This window comes from Magallana gigas, chromosome 5, assembly GCF_963853765.1.
Source record: "Magallana gigas chromosome 5, xbMagGiga1.1, whole genome shotgun sequence".
Lineage (NCBI taxonomy): Eukaryota > Metazoa > Mollusca > Bivalvia > Ostreida > Ostreidae > Magallana > Magallana gigas.
The window spans coordinates 27,033,528-27,046,669 of record NC_088857.1 but is presented as its reverse complement, the minus strand read 5'-3'; the positions used below and the strand labels follow the sequence as shown (position 1 = coordinate 27,046,669).

Genomic DNA, 13,142 nt, shown 5'->3' with positions numbered 1-13,142 from the left:
GTAATTTTTTCTACCAAAGTTGTCGTTCGTGTCTCACATCAGACTTGGTGATCAATTGATAACTTACGTTGTAGCTTTTTCTGCACCACTCGATTTAGATATTTCATGTAAAGTCTAGAAAACGGAATAATATGTAAACCGGTGTGACTGTTTGGCCGAGCGCAGATTTTTATGGTTTAATTTTTAATTTAAGAAGTATTTTATTCAAGTATATAGATACAGTGAAATGGATTGAACAGCAGGCATAATGCCTGTTTATGTTCTCTCCTGTAGTCAAGGTATAATATGAGTAATTATATAATTAATATAAGACACACACACACACACACACACACACACATATATATATATATATATATATATATATATATATATATATATATATATATATATATATATATATATATATATATATATATATATATATATAAACAAATGTTACAAAACAAAATAGTCTTTATAAACTTTGTTGATCAGATATTGAAGATGAGTTCCATTTTGTCTTATTATAAAAGTGTCCTTTGTGTAAAGAATTAAGATTAAAATATATTATGAAATATTATTGGGAAAAATCCTCTATTTATAAATTTATACAATTAATATCAATTGTCCAAAAATATTTATAAAGAATTGTGTAATTTGGGGAAATATCTCCACTTAGCTTTTAATAACCACAATGATATATATTTTCCATAATGTCATAAGATGTATATCTTGAGCAAATAAAGAATAATATACCTGTTACCATTAAGCCTCGCTTCGCCCGCCTCTCGCTGCGCTCGATATTAATTAAAATTTAGCCTGATTTTTATGAAAAAATGGTCAAAAATCATGCTTACCAAAATATTTATAAAATGATTGGTGCGTTAAATATTGTTTAAATGATTTTAAGATCGATTAATCAATTTTAATAAATTTGTTTTAATTGCAATGTTGTACACCCCGTATTAATTTAAAAAAAACATCTATTTATTTGTCCGCCCTACCAAATTAACAATGAGACCAATATTATGGCGCATAAGCGAAAAATTAAGTTGATCATTACTGAGAAAGCAAAAACAAATTGATACCGGCAGTAACTATATTGAGAGGATGAAGTGAAAAATTAGAGAGCCACGGTATTATTGATACATTTGTTAAAAAAATTATTGTTCAACTTAATTACTACCATTAAGGAGCCTATTAGACATGCATGATTTATATAAAACAATTTTATGTATAGAAATGTTAGTATCGTAGTAGTACCTACTTAAATTATTTCCATATTCATCGGGTTCGTTATCAATTTTCTATTTCATGTATGATAAAACGTAAATTCTTATTGGCCAATTCTGTTAATTAAGGTGGAATAACACATCATCATAAAATGGCTGACCACTAATTGTTTCAACTTTCTGAATCGAGTATTTTAGATATTCATTTTACATGTATATCCCCAAACTGCAAATTTTTCGCTTATTTGACATATGCACAGTTTATCAATCATTATATCTTTCATAATCAAATAACTTGCTGTTAATTTGAGTGACTTTTTCCACGTGTGTTATTCCACCTTAAAAGTGTTTACAATTGTTTAACAAGTCTATAAACCCGAGTACATTCGTTCTCGGGGCTTCTTCACTGAACCATGGATCAAAGTACGAAGTCACCCCCTTTCTCATTTCTAAGTTGACTCAAATTCTTTACATCTTATTTTGGGAGATTATTTTTGATCTTTAATTTTTCGTTATTTATTTTGGTCACCAAGGTACACCGGCTAGCTACTCATCGTAATTAACTATTATTTAATTACGAATAGATTATATTTTCAAATTATCAAATTCTTCTGTTTTTCTTCTTTTTAATAGCCTTACCAGGCGAACTCAAAATTATCTGGGTGAAATTTGTAAAAACACAACGCGAAGTTAAAATATATCATATACAGTATTGAAAAAGATCAATCTTCTACATTGGTTCCGCATGGCCATGATTTGAATCACTTTCAATTTTTCAATTTGTTTCATGAGTTTTTGTTTTGCATGTGTATTTCATTTTGAAAATGTTTGCAAGTGACTTGGAGAGACATCTCCCAGAAAAGGAAGACGATATTTTGAAACGGTATTCACGAAAATCCGACAATAAACCGTCTGTTCATTTTGATGAAGCAAAAATGAGTAGTAAACCTTTTATAGAAGACCCGGAATACGTTCCCGAAACGCCTCAAAGTTCTCAAAGAAATGTATTCAACTCCTGTAAAGCCGACGAGTTAAATAAATCAAAAAGGTTTATGGAAACGCCCAGTAAAACGGCATCAAGTTTTGATTCGCGAGACCCAAGGATAAACCAGTTCGATAGTAGGGCCTGCCCCCCCCCCCCCCCTCACATTTTGCGCAGCAAAGATTTTTCTTAAATCTACCTACAAAAATTGAATTAACATGGAGTTGCCCCCCCCCCCCCCCCACTTTTTGGGATCTCTAAAAAATTGAATCAAAATAAGGAAATAAATAGTAAAATTGAAGTTAAAGGTATACTCCCCCCCCCCCCCCCCCGCCACACACCCCACCCAATCCCAACGGATTAGGATTTTCGGGATTTTGTAAAGAAACCTTTTTTTTTTGCTTGTCAAGATTTTCCCACCCCCACTTTCAAAAACGATGCTTCGTGCATGTTTCTCAAAGACCACATTCTGATAATTCCCCCTTTGAAAGAAAAGACAGAATTTTGAAAGAAAAAGAATAAGAAAAATTTGATGGAATTTCTACTGACTGGCAAGACTATATCATAAGTTTTGAACAATGGTAGAGCTCATGACTAGAGTTGCAGGGGTCCTGAGTTCGATTCCCGGTTCAGCCATATGTTTTCATACCTCCTTTCCTACTACAGTATATTTATTTTTTGTTATCATGTTTTGTCATGTCCCTAGTGAAGTTTTTTTTTTTATAAAATTTCATTTTTCAAAGCAATATGGATATATAAAAAATATGAAATTAATTATATTATATATAAAATATATTAGTTTAGATAAGAATATCATATCTTAAGGTTTGTGTTACGATTCCAGCAAAACATACCCTTTTATTTTTTTGTATATACATGTACATCCTCCCCTTATCATCTTATAAATGGGCATAAATTACAATGAGTTTTATAGATTTAAATAACAATCAGGGTATTCTGTGGTAGTGTATATATTATACTATATAGTTTTGCATGCATTTACGAAACAGACAGTTTTTACTTTTGACGGGAAACTTTATAATGGCAGAATTCGTATATATATCCAAAGGACATGGCAAATGTAGCTTATAAAATATGATTAATACGCAACTAAATATTACCTTTCCAACCTTGCAAATTACGACTTATTAATATAGGGGAATCTATAAAACTGTGAAAGTCACAGAAATTAGATAGAATCCGTTTGAAAGTTTTTACAATACTTAGTTTGAAATAATCATTGAATCATATTCAGCTGAAATACAGGCACCTGACGTTAGAATTATTTCTTTTTACAGTAAGAAAATTCCTGTAGTATTTATCATATCTTAAAAAAAAACCATTTAAACGTCAGGTGCTTAATGAATTGAAATTATGATTTAATCTTTTGATTGTCGGTTTGGGTACTGCGCGCGCCCCCTAGATCCGCCACTGCATTTATCAGTGTATTGATTTTGGTTGTGTATTCTCATTTATACAATAACTATGAGTCAGAGTTCTCTCAGCTCAGGAGGGGGAAATACATGGGATTAGTATTTCTTCTCTCTCTCTTTTTTTTTAAACAGTGTGCTTTCAAAAAATGACCAAACAAACACCGAGCGAACATTTCATTTTGACAAAACCCCCCAGCTTGTGATTTAAACGGAAGTGATATTATAGAAAGTGCCCGGATTAACATAATATGATGGCGAGTAGCTGTCGAAAAGTGGTATCGAAGTAAATCCGGACTAACATCATGTGTATAAAAATGGTTGTGAATTAGATTTGTGTTTACAGGAGGATATCTTGTGCAGGGATAATCGTCAAGATGTCGACTGAAAAAGTTCGAGTGGCCGTGAGAGTCAGGCCAATGAACAGGCGAGGTATCGGGCGATATTTATAAATTTGTTTATAAATGTTGACATCAACAATGCACATTTTAATGCGATTCATTTTATGAAACCAAGATTTTCTCAAAGCAGGGTTCATACCCTTTGTTGAATATTTATATACTAATAATACCATTCGAAAGTAGCTCAATATTGTGTCCAAAATTGAAGAAGGTGAAAGAGACATGTCATAACCTTACATTTACCCCCGTAACACGAGGTTGTCCCCAGACACTCGAAAGTAAGACACGCCCCCGCATTTTTGTTCCGTGGTCTAGGGGTGGAAAAAAGATTAAGTTTTATAGATCTGTATAAAAACATTTGATTCAAAATATAGTACCTATAATTGAGAGAAAACCTGATGGTCTGATGCAAAGGGTGGGGGGGGGGGGGGGGGGGGGGGTTGGTAGGGTGTTAGTTCAAAACAATGCATGTCTCACCCCCAGTTTTTCATTGAAAATAAATACAACAAATTTGTATCTAGTGTTCTTTTTTAAAAAATATTTCTCTACTAAACAAGTTTTTTCACTCCATGTGAGCTGAAACTGCGTTTACTCGCTGTTTGTACATGTACAATCTTCAGCATGTTGCAATTGTACATGTGTCATGAAATTGTCAATGTGATATCAGGGACATAATAACAGAGATTGGCAACTCTGCCATTAGCGTGTTTTGTTGATGAAAAATGTTACAGGACCAAAATGCTGTACATGTTAGTAAATTGATATATTGATTTTAAACCAAAAGTATGTTGTTTTTATGAAAAATGTGCATTTAGGATTAAGATGTTTTTGAAACAAAAATAAATATATGGGAAATATATATAGGTCAGCTATAAAACATCAGCGAAATCTCAGACAACGGGTGGACAATTGCCACCTAAAACTCCTCTTTTAATATTGCTGATAAGACATAAGCTCATGAAAATATAATATTTTGAATGTTTTGGTAGGATTTAGCTGTTTATAATTTGATGTATTTGTTTATTAGAAAGATATACTGATTTAAATTGGGAATACTTTACAATAGGGACTGCGAGATTTTGATCAGTTGCCAATCTCTTTTATTTATGTCTCTGGTGATATGAATTGATATCTAGTACTCACTTTTATATATGGTAAATGTTCGGAACATTTTAAGTGTTTTTAAGAAAAATAGGGTGTCATCCATATTGTCAGCTACATGTTTCTCTTGATGGTGTAAATTGTAAAGTATCATTTATCATTTACATGTATTTTGGACATATTCTCAACCACAATAGCCTAATGGTAAACAATTAAGTGCTCTGAACCATATACAGGGGAAGGGAGTCTGTCGATTGAGATAAAGCACTAAAATCTTCTAGAATTCAAAATTATCAAAAGAGAAACTTTCATCCTAGGCAAGTTCATAATGAGTCAAATTTTTTCAGTTGGATTTCGTAAGTTTCCTAGATTTCATTCGTAAAAATTCATACTATTATAGCAAGTTCTTCGAGAATGTTTATAAGCGAGTCCATTACTTTAACCACTTAATTTTTACAATCTAAACTCTGGTTATCTACGATTTAGTCTCGTTCCATCCTTCTCTATATCCTCCATAATTTAAATGTTGATTGATATTTAGTAAAGCGTGCTATTGTTCTAAATTCACAACCGTAGTGTAGGTAACCACCCCTTAACTTCGATACATATCACTCTTTAGCGCTATTTTTGAATTATTATTATTCAATTTTCGATCAGCAACAAAATAAAAGTATTTAGACGAGTAAGATGATGCTTAACATTATTTTTTTGTTATTGAATTGTTACTTCACAAACTAGTTGTAATCAAAGCAGAGATATTTCGGAATTAGCGATTTTAAATTGGAGGGCAATATATACACCCCCTGTCAACGGGTTGAGACAGAGATATATCAGCCCCGAGGGCGTTACAGCCCTAGCTTTTGGTTGCTGTCTCACCAAGTCCAAAACATGTGTATCAGGGCTGATACACTACTAGGACAGTAGGTATATGATATATGCAGTTCTTGTAAGTTTCACTCACGATGATTCGATCTTCAATCCAATACCATGAAATATGACATATTTACATAATCAGATATGACATTAATATATTATTGAATAAATAACCCATAAAGTTCAATAGTTCTATATGAAAAAATTTACACTAAATAAATAAATAAGTAAATAACCTTGTATTTTGAAATGTTAAATAATAATTAGATTATAATCATATTTTATTACTATTGAAAAACAAACAGGGATAGAACTCTTGAAAGTTTAGTTTATTCTCATAAAAGTGCAATATTGCAAGGTTTGTTAAATGTACCAGTACATATCTTCAAGAACTGAGGTTTGTTTTTATTATGCAAATCGCTCCCATTCACACAAAGAAAGGATACACTTTAACATTTTTCCTCTTGTTATACTTGACATCAATTAGTTATGACACAGAACCCATGTGTTAAGCATTAGTTGGCTTCAAGCTTTGGTATTAAATAGCAATAGAACAGAATTTTAAGGATTTGAGATTGTATATTGTACCAGTAATGTCATTTGATTTGATATGTATACTGTAAGAGTGTAGATTTTCACCTGTAAACATATACGGAACAAAGGAGGAATTATTACCCCCCCCCCCCCCCCCCCCACCCCACCCGACCCTCCACCTAACCTATAAAAGAATGATGGCATGATCAATATATAATAATATAGGGTGTGTTTTATTTTAAACTTTGATTCTACTTTTGACTTTTTAAATTTTAACTAACCCTAAATCAAATATGGATAAATTTGATATTTAAGACATACCAATCATCATCTGGCAGAATTATAAATCATCTGTTATAGTATAGGTCCATTGTCTTGTGATTTTGATATTATCTTATGTTATATGGGTGTTCATACATGTACACTGTATAAGCAGATTTCACTTCTTGGTTCATGAATGCATATGTTGGTTAATTTTTATTTCAGAAATTGATATGTCGACCAAAGTAGTTGTGGATATGGAGGACAACCAAACAGTGCTTTATCATCCGAGCAGGTATATTTGCAGACAATTATAGCCATCTCAATGCGATCTATCACTATACTGCAGATGCAGGTACATTAGCTCAGGGAGTTAATTGATACAAATTAGAGAGAACCCTGATTGCAGCTTAATTCTTGTTTGTGGCCCATTAAGCCGGAAACAGTTCTAGGCATCTACCATGTATGTGGTTTCTTACTCTGAACTCATATTTGTTTGGACAATGTACCGGGTAGAAGTTTATCTTAACCTTGTGCTACATGTTGCTCGACCAACAGGAATTGTTCATTGTCAACAGTCAAGTATACTGTAAACATAATTAGCTTGTACAATATTTTGCGGAATTTGGATTTTCATTAAGTTTGCATATTAGATTTGATTTAATTAGCACAACTATTGATATATTTATACTATGCATAGCATTTGGCCATATACTTGATTTTAATAGCAGAAGCCGCATTCCACCAAAAAAGCTAATTACAATGCTCAGCTAAATGTTATACATTTAAAAGCTTTTCAAACTTTCAATGAAAGTAGTAAGAAAAAAACCATAGCTTTAATATATGGCCTTGTTTGCATACAGTTACTGCTGTTGTCCAAAGTGTCTTTTAATTTTCTGTGCTCTGTAAGTTCACCCTGTGCTGCTCGTAAACCCACATTGAGTTAAGTATGCAAAAGCCGAGTGGTCCCGTAAAGATCCACACATAAACGGGAAAAGGTTATATATATAGATACCTGACAATAGTGAGAATCATGCTAGATTTTGGAATTATATGTAGGAACAAGTTTTTAAGCCCACGTATTCTTCTTCTTTGGGGAATGTAAAGTATGTGTATGTAAATGTATTCATAAAGACTTTAATCTTTTTATATAGATGACCTAATGCATCAAATGATGAACTTGAAGATTATGAATCATTACAGATATAATGTAGCTAGGTAACTCGGCTTGCCATTGATATTCAAGTCTGGTTATGAATGAAGTCACATGTAAATGACTGGGACTTGAGATAAAACTATTGGCGGTTATAGTGCAAGGATGTATGTAACTTTGTACTTATGATTACACTATTAGCCCTCATGTCAAGGACTCGAAACTGTACCTGTACATGTAACGTGCATGTCATCAGACGTCATCAGAGAGGGGTATATTGCAGATTTCTTCTGTCGACCATCTTTTCATGTAACAGTATTCAATGATAATTACAAACATTACTGGATTATTATAGTCTGAATCTATGAAATTACACTGCTTATTCTTGGAATGCTTAGCAGTAGAGGAGGCATGAAGTGGATAACATGTCATCAGGCCAAAATAAAATTATAGTTTGTTTGGAATTGCCTCCCGCCTCATTGAAATTGCCCCCTCCTCAAAAAATTTTATTGACCAAAAGTATAGGAAGATTTTTATTTATTTTATGAATTTTTTGCCCATTACATGTATCACATGCACCATACAAAACACTGAAATATAGTGTCAGATCTATGTAAAATTAGGTTTTGTTGATGGTAGATACTTTTTTTAAAAGTCAGAAAATGTATTTAGTATTTACTGAGACTTTTATCAAAAGTTAAAAAAATTTCTTCAATTAAAAAAAAAAAATTCCCTCCCTCCCTCCTGTGTCTGAAACCTTTCAGGCGGCAATTCCAAACAAACATTTTTTTAAGGATGGCCTCAAATCTTGAAGAATTAAACTATAGACTACCATTTGATGTCCTCTTCAACTTCATCATGATACCAAATAACTACTGATTGTAAAGTATATACATGTACCTAAATGCCAAGTGGAAATTCATACATTTATTTCCCTGTTCTGATCAAATTACAATTGTTACAATAAGGAGGAAGAAAATGAACTTAATGCAAGTGCTAAGCTCACTTATTCCCTACTGTGGTGTTAAAAAAAAGTACTGTGGTGAAAAATGAAGCTTAATCCAGATCGTGGTGTCGTGTCTGTGTTTTTTTAACCAATTGATTTTGATGGAATCAGAATGGCTATTTTATGTGTGTGAAGTCTTGGTGCAGCCTGCTGCAATGAAATCCTGCTCCAACATCGATTTCACTTCTCGACTTTACTAGAGCTTCTGTTGAATTTAATGTAAAGATCCAGTCAGCTTAATGAGATCCTTAAACATCAGAATACTGTATAACTCTATGTATACAGCAGATTCAGTAAAGTATGCTAGCTAATGTTATATAAGAGCAGGCTTCATCAAAAGGAACCTTGTTCATATGCATGCTGAAGTTGTATATATTGATTACCGTCTAGAAGTTATTGAAGCTAAGGAGATATATCAGTCAGTTATACCCACGTCATCTTCATCAAAACAACAAATATTTACACCATCATCCTTTCTCCCTTCAAAATAAGATTATACAGTTTACAGGTAGCCAGGCTAGCTAGTATATATGGAATCGCAGTCATACCAGACTAAGGCCAAGAGGAATAAATAAAGTGTTTCCCCTTTGTAGTCCATTCCAAAATTAAGTCAATAAGCCGGTCCTTAATAGTTTATCAGAGGCGTGTTCAGCAGAGAGAGCGCCCGCGAGCGCTCGCCAAAATTTGTGTTGCGGGTAAGGGAATTTTGGCGAGCGCTCGCGAGCACCCGCTCTGTTGAACAGGCCTCTGGACCCCAGTGATGTTCATTTTAGGACTCACATTTGGAAAATTTCATTTTTGGTTGAATTGTTGTGATTCTAAAAAAAAATGTTCATGTCATCATGCAGTTGGAACAAATGAATCTGGGGGGATCAAGTGTGTATACTAGTGTGTGTCAAAGGGACCATCTGATTGATGAAGTTTGAATTAAAACAACAATGTAACTTTAATGTAACAAAATCTTTTCCTGATACTACCAACCCTGTTTTTGTTCAATTTGGAATAGAAAACAGTTTTGACTAAGTATATAATGTGCAAGCACATTTACTTTGTCTATTCAGTAGATTATAGCCTATTGGTCAAGCCAATCGTAAAATGTACAACTGCAAAAGACTGGTCAATGTTAGCCACTGGTCTATTTCCTAATCTAGTGGCAAAAACTTTGATTGTGAAGCAGTTATTTTACATGTTTAGTCTACCAATCATTGCACATAATATTTAAAAATACCTGTAAACACTGTAGTACATAAATACTTCAAGTTCGAGTCATGACTACCAAACTTTTTTTTAAAGAAACTATAATGAATACTTTTTATTCAGCTCTATCATTTGAAGAGACTTCTCTATGATCAAGTGTTATTATCAGAATAAAAGAAAAAACAATCCCCCTCCCCTATTTTATAAAGATTTGTTGATTGAGTTTATATTGACAGAAGAATGAGTTTTATTCTTTGTTATCAATTGAATAAGTTTGACTGGATGATGAATTAGAATGGGGTCACTGATCTTAATTGTGTATATAACTGGTCCTTGGACTTACGTGTACAAAACAATAAGACTGTCGATTTAATCTATGCATCATATCTCTGTGAAATGATAAAGGGATGCAGATTCAGACTTAGCATTTTTTATTTTATTGTATTTTATTGAAATGGGTGTGGGTGTATTAAGCTCAATGGACAAGGGGGCAAAGGTTCCCTAGTTTCTTATGAAAAAGAAATAAAATAATGAGGTATGGGAAGCCTCTATATTTTGACATACTTTCTCAATAGGTGAAAACATCAGATACTGATCTTTTACAGTTCATGAGTTTAAAACCCAACGGGGCTTTTACAATTTCATAACCATAATAAAAATTGTACCTTACGGTACAATATATACATTCACTTTCTTTCCCCCTTTTAAATTGCATTGATAGATTTGAATGATATTTACGCATAACACAGAAGACCCAATCACCAAATCTGGTGCGTATGATGAATATACATTCAGTCTTCCTTCAGAACATGACTGACTCTCCTCCCGACTTCAAACCAGATCACGACCTGATATTATACTTTGGCTGATTAATATTTCATAGATGAAAATATTTTTTTAAGATTTATATGAATTTAATTGATTAACTTCTTAGTATACCAAAAATAGATTCATTAAATTACAGAATGAAAAATAAAATTGTGTTTTAAGAATTCAAAACGCTGTGCACTATTTTTAATTGTCAGCATAATTTGGTTGTTCCAAAGGCTCTTCCCTAAAATTGCGCATTACACGTTGAATAAGGCCGAGATTTTAAAAAATAAATCATATTTGCAAAAAGAGAACAAATGTTAAAAAATGTAAATATAAGCATTGAATCATTATTTTTTGAAAGATGTGGTCTCATAACTGCAACGGTGTGTGCAAACAAATTTTCATAACGCGCTAGCGCGCGTTATTCAATTTGTATGCACGCACCGTTGCAGTCTTTCAAAAAATAATGATTCAATGCTTAATTTAATGTTCAGATAATGTAAACTTTGATTATTTTAGAACGGTGATTATTTGTTTGGTTATAAAGATGTTCTTTCATTCATGTTATATTATTATATATCCCAAGGTTTCCCATATACCACCTTAATTAAGCCACTCTATTAATTTAGGAGATCCGTGACATCTGCAATGAAAGAAATGCATACTAGTATGCTGGTATTTTATTAGCTTTACAAATTTAAATGCACATGAGCATGCTACAGTAAGTTTCAGAAGCTTTAAAAATGTGAGGGGAAAAAATTAAGGAAAAAGTGAAATAGTATTGGAAAAATTATGCAACAGAGATGTCTGAAATTCACATGGATTTTTTATTTGATTTGTCAAATGCATCACCAAGGATTTGAATTCAATTTTCAAGGATGTTGAAATTTGCAATCAATTTCTAAGGATGCCAAAAAAACCCTTGATGTTTTGAAATGCCAGAGATCGATATTTGTTAGGTACTCTGAATTTATGATTTTAGATGTAAAAGATGAATTTCATTTACTTGAATCATCAAATTCTTACATGAAGCTTGGTGCATGGTTAAATTAAATATATTGTTGATTAAAACCAGTGATATTTTTGTTGTAAAAAATGTCCCTTTTTTTGCAAAAATTGTTCTCCCCACCCCTCTTCTCTCTCCTTTACACTTTGAACAGTAATATCGAACTGTTATCTCATGATGATGTGTGCGCATGTACTTATGTTACATGCGTATATCAGCTTAAAAAGACAGATTGAATTCTATAATGCAGAATCAGACATCTGCTATACTCTATAGTTTGTGTAATCAGTCTGAGAGGGTTTAGGTAATATTGCACAATAATACATTGTGTAAAGTTAGTATGAATCGCTGTTTATCCCAAAATACTCACCATCACTGCAATATATTGAAAGTTCTCTTCAATATTGTGTTCTTTGTTATGTATCAGTCATCCATCTAATATTTGTAATGAGAAGCGATTCATCAATAGTTCACAATACACGATTCTGTTTGGCTACATGTTTCAGTAACTGCAATAACATGTTATTGTTATTTTTCTTTGCCTTTTGTGAGCTGATGGCTGTATGCAACATAAACCCCTTAGTATGCATGTTTCATACACCTGCAATATGATAACTGCCACTCATCCCAAGAGATATGCATCACCCTTCAATTAAAAGTAATACCCATTAACATGAAAATTGAGACCAACAGTGAGATTTAGTTTTTTTCATTTCAATTGTCACAAAATTCAATGCTTTTAACACCACTTCAGGGAAATGTGAGCCAATACAAGTTCATATCATTTTGCCAATGATCTGATGGACCAAATGGTCTCCATGCTAGCACTGCAAGGTTAGGACTGAAAGTATTTTTTAAAAAAGAAAACTTTTTACATAAGGTTTTTAATTAGTATTTCCTTTCAAGAATCATTACTGTAATAGACATTCATTATGGAAATTCTTCTTGGGGGGACAACAAGATCCACAGCATAGAAATATTGGAGCTGATAATGGAAGTTCCACAAAGTAGACCAGCTGATTCTATGTCTAAAATGATCATGGCTTTGAAAGAAATTTTCCTTGTTTCCTGATGATCAAATTTTGAATGTTAATGTTACTGCAAGAATTTTCAATAAACGCCTCCATATTTTTTGGCGTGTAGTGCAGATACATTTATAGCATGATTGCTG

The 13,142-nt window shown here is 32.7% G+C and overlaps 1 protein-coding gene across 1 annotated transcript in view; it reads left to right on the top strand.

The window, feature by feature from the left end:
* The first annotated feature begins 3,691 nt into the window (after positions 1-3,691).
* LOC105327719 (kinesin-like protein KIF13A) overlaps positions 3,692-13,142 on the top strand; it is an 89,287-nt gene continuing 79,836 nt past the window's right edge. The window contains exons 1-2 of the mRNA XM_034455056.2: positions 3,692-4,058; positions 7,022-7,091. Of these exons, the coding sequence (XP_034310947.2) occupies positions 4,004-4,058; positions 7,022-7,091 (125 nt within the window). The 5' untranslated portion in view covers positions 3,692-4,003. The remainder of the gene's footprint in view (positions 4,059-7,021; positions 7,092-13,142) is intronic.